The following is a 3,727-nucleotide window of genomic DNA, read 5'->3' on the forward strand; positions in this document are numbered from 1 at the left end:
AAATTCAATTTTAAATACTCGAAAATCAGGTACTTGAAGCGCTTTTACAAATGAAAAGGAACACCGACAAAGTAGGTAGTTCTTTGGTTTTGGTCAAAATTATAAATGGGATTCACAAATTGTTACTCCGGTCTAACAAAACTGGCAAATTTTAGTGGTAGGTTAACAAAGCGAACGATTTTGTAAAATCGACTGCGCGTAACGGAAGGTAGGTACTGTGGAAAAAATGGTTCAACTTCAACTACAACAGTTCTCGAAGAGGAACTTCAGAACTTCTGAGAAGTCACAACCGAATGGTCACTGGTTCGAACTTGAAAGAGGCCAAACTAGTTTTCGGACCGGAATTAAAAGGGCAAAAAAGCTTGAAGTAGAAAAAAAAAAAAAAAAAATCTCGAAGAAGTTGAAGAAAAAAAAAATCTGTCACTTTGTAGGTAAATGATTTGTAAACCTGAGCCAATATGTGATCAGTTTAATACCTGTGTTTAAAAAAGTTACTAATAAAGTGGCGAAGAAAAATAGATGAGCTACACAGAGGTATCTACCATCTACTAACGTGGTGGAAGTTCTCAACAAGTGACTACTGACTACTAGTGGATTTATGGACTACTAGTGGACTAGTGGACTAGTGGATAGCACTAACTTGGCTTTCAGAAAAAACTTGTGGCCCTGGGTTCAACTCCCAGGGACGACAGAAAATTGTAGGTAGGTAGGTAGGTACATAATTTTATTCCGATTGTGAATTTTATCAGTACTCCTGTAAACTGTGAAATTCGATCAGAAAAATGGTCCCATAGATGAGCTACACAGAGGTATCTACTAACGTGGTGGAAGTTCTCAACAAGTGACTAACTAGTGGATTTATGGACTAGCAGTAACTTGGCTTTCAGAAAGACCCTGTGGCCCTGGGTTCAATTCCCAGGGACGACAGAAAATTGTAGGTAGGTAGGTACATAATTTTATTCCGATTGTGAATTTTATCAGTACTCCTGTAAACTGTGAAATTCGATCAGAAAAATGGTCCCAACGGAATGTCCAGTGGCTTGTATGCTCCTATGGCCCAAGGATACTGATAGCACAGAGGATAGATATCGGTAAGTAGTACTAATAATGATGGAATGTGAGAGCCATTGGTGTTGGTTGAGTGTTGGTTGGTAACATGCAGATCTGGTTCACCATCACCATCAAGAGATGTAAAAGAGGAATAAAATGGTGCATAGGTATTAAGAAATAATGGCACTTTTTTTATACCTATTGATAAATACCCAAGATTGATGAGTCCCTTTACTTCAGCAATAAGCTACTACTTACCATTATTGCGGTCAAAATAAATGTGAGAGCCATTGGTGTTGGTTGGTAACATGCAGATCTGGTTCACTTCCACCATCAAGAGATGTGAAAGAGGAATAAAATGGTGCATATTAAGAAATAATGGCACTTTTTTTATACCTATTGATAAATACCCAAGAGTCCTAAGATTGACGAGTCCCTTTACTTCAGCAATAAGCTACTACTTACCATTATTGCGGTCAAAATCTCAAATTATATCAAGGACAAAATTCCATACCTTGTTTGAGCTTGAACCCACACTTTCCTGCTTTGTCTATACCTTGACCACTACACTCATGGAAGGAGCTGAGGTTCCTGGACGTCCAAAAAGGTTTAAACCCCAATCCTTCCAACATCATCAGATAGGAAACTATCTCATGAACTCGGAAGTAAGTCGGACACCACCAAGCCTGTTCAATTCAATTCTTTGTTTTCCAACAGATTCTACCTCCGTGAGAAGCTCAATGACAACATCTGGGCCGATGGATTCAACATTGATCCGGAACTGATTCGGGACTGGTTTAAACCCCAATCCTTCCAACATCATCAGATAGGAAACTATTTCATGGACTCGGAAGTAAGTCGGTAAGTAAGTACTACACCACCAAGCCTGTTCAGTTCAATTATTTGTTTTTCCAACAGATTCTACCTCCGTGAGAAGCTCAATGACAACATCTGGGCCGATGGATTCAACATTGATCCGGAACTGATTCGGGACTACTTCTACCGCTTCCTGTATCAGCCGCAGGACCGCGAGTATCCGGACTTGTGTCAGTTGCCCGACTTGAATGAGACGACCCTCCTGGAGAACTTACGGGCAAGGTTCAATGCAGGGCATATCTATACGTATGTTGGCTCAATCTTGATTGCTGTCAATCCGTTCAAGGTATGATTTTTTTTTGATTGTTTTACTTTGAATTTTTAGCTCTTTTTTTGTGAAGATGTTTAACTGCCAAGGTCTTATTATCCCAAAATCAAAGAGAGATGGAAGACAGGACAGGAGTCAGCTGTTCCTTTTAGAAAGGTTTTATGAAATAAATATATGAATTTAAATTGAATCTGTTAAAATCAAATCCGTGCCAGACCCGCGATCTAGCGCTTACAACGCGATATAAGTAGACTCGCTACCATCCAAGCTAACTAGAGCCGTATTTTAATTATTATGTGACTTTTTTTTTTATTCAACAGGAGATCTGAATTTTCATCTTCAAAACCCTGACTGCCAAAGCATATTCCATGGTGTTTACCCACAGAAACCCATGTATTAATATTAAAACATCTCCTATATCATGAGAGACAGACTCCTTAGAGTCTTAGACTGTTATGCTAAGATTTAGGGCCCAGACCAACACTCGATTTTTTTTTTTTCAAACCGCTTTCTCTTCTTCTCCCCTTTCAGTTTCATCCAATCTACAATCCGAAGTACGTCAAACTGTACCAGAATCGGCGGATCGGGCCCGACCTTCCGCTATTAAAACATCTATACCTATTTATCATGAGAGACACACTCCTTAGAGTCTTGGACTGTTATGCTGAGATTTAGGGCCCAGACCAACACTCGATTTTTTTTTCAAACCGCTTCCTCTTCTTCCCCCCTTTCAGTTTCATCCAATCTACAATCCGAAGTACGTCAAACTGTATCAGAATCGGCGGATCGGGCCCGACCTTCCGCCGCACATCTTCGCAATCGCCGACTCCGCGTACCAGCGTATGCTCCGATCCAAACGCAACCAGTGCATCGTCATTAGTGGAGAATCGGGGAGCGGTAAAACGGAGAGCACGAACTTTCTGCTCCACCACTTGACGGCGTTGAGTCAGAAGGGATCCCATGGAAGCGGGGTCGAACAGACGATCCTGTCCGCGGGACCTGTGCTTGAGGTGAGTCGAGAAATGAGTGAGCTGCTCAATCAATAAGTCAAATCCTAAAGCCTCTAGAGGTGAGTTTGTAAGAGTGGATTGGTAGCAAATGAGTTGTCACTGGAGTCGAACAGACGATCCTGTCCGCGGGACCTGTGCTTGAGGTGAGTCGAGAAATGAGTGCGCTGCTCAATCAATAAGTCAAATCCTAAAGCCTCTAGAGGTGAGTTTGTAAGAGTGGATTGGTAGCAAATGAGTTGTCACTGGACGAATTACCACGAAATAAAAATGGCAAAAACGGCAGCGAAAAACTCTTATGATTTATGATAATATAGAAAATCGGACAATTTTCTATACAAAATTTGACGTCAAATGGATCTCTGAAGAAGCCAATAACACGCTCTTGCTCAAATGGTCACCCATCTGGATAGTATCCAAGCCCAACGTTGCTTAACTTCAGTGACTCATCGGTAACTGGGGTTCTTGAGGGAATGGGTACCGGTCTACTATTGGGAATGTGTCACATCCACCAGTGATTAGTGGA

At 41.2% G+C, this 3,727-nt stretch overlaps 1 protein-coding gene across 1 annotated transcript; it reads left to right on the plus strand.

Annotated features, from left to right (window-relative positions):
- The first annotated feature begins 1,021 nt into the window (after window positions 1–1,021).
- On the plus strand, window positions 1,022–3,245 carry LOC113472374 (unconventional myosin-IXa-like). Its single transcript, XM_026832109.1, has 3 exons — window positions 1,022–1,091; window positions 1,969–2,212; window positions 2,929–3,245. Exons 1-3 carry the CDS (start codon window positions 1,045–1,047, stop codon window positions 3,238–3,240), a joined length of 603 nt encoding a protein of 200 aa, XP_026687910.1. The 5' UTR covers window positions 1,022–1,044; the 3' UTR covers window positions 3,241–3,245.
- The last annotated feature ends 482 nt before the right edge of the window (window positions 3,246–3,727 follow it).

Source organism: Diaphorina citri, unplaced genomic scaffold (assembly GCF_000475195.1).
Source record: "Diaphorina citri unplaced genomic scaffold, Diaci psyllid genome assembly version 1.1 scaffold5222, whole genome shotgun sequence".
Taxonomy (NCBI): Eukaryota; Metazoa; Arthropoda; class Insecta; order Hemiptera; family Psyllidae; genus Diaphorina; species Diaphorina citri.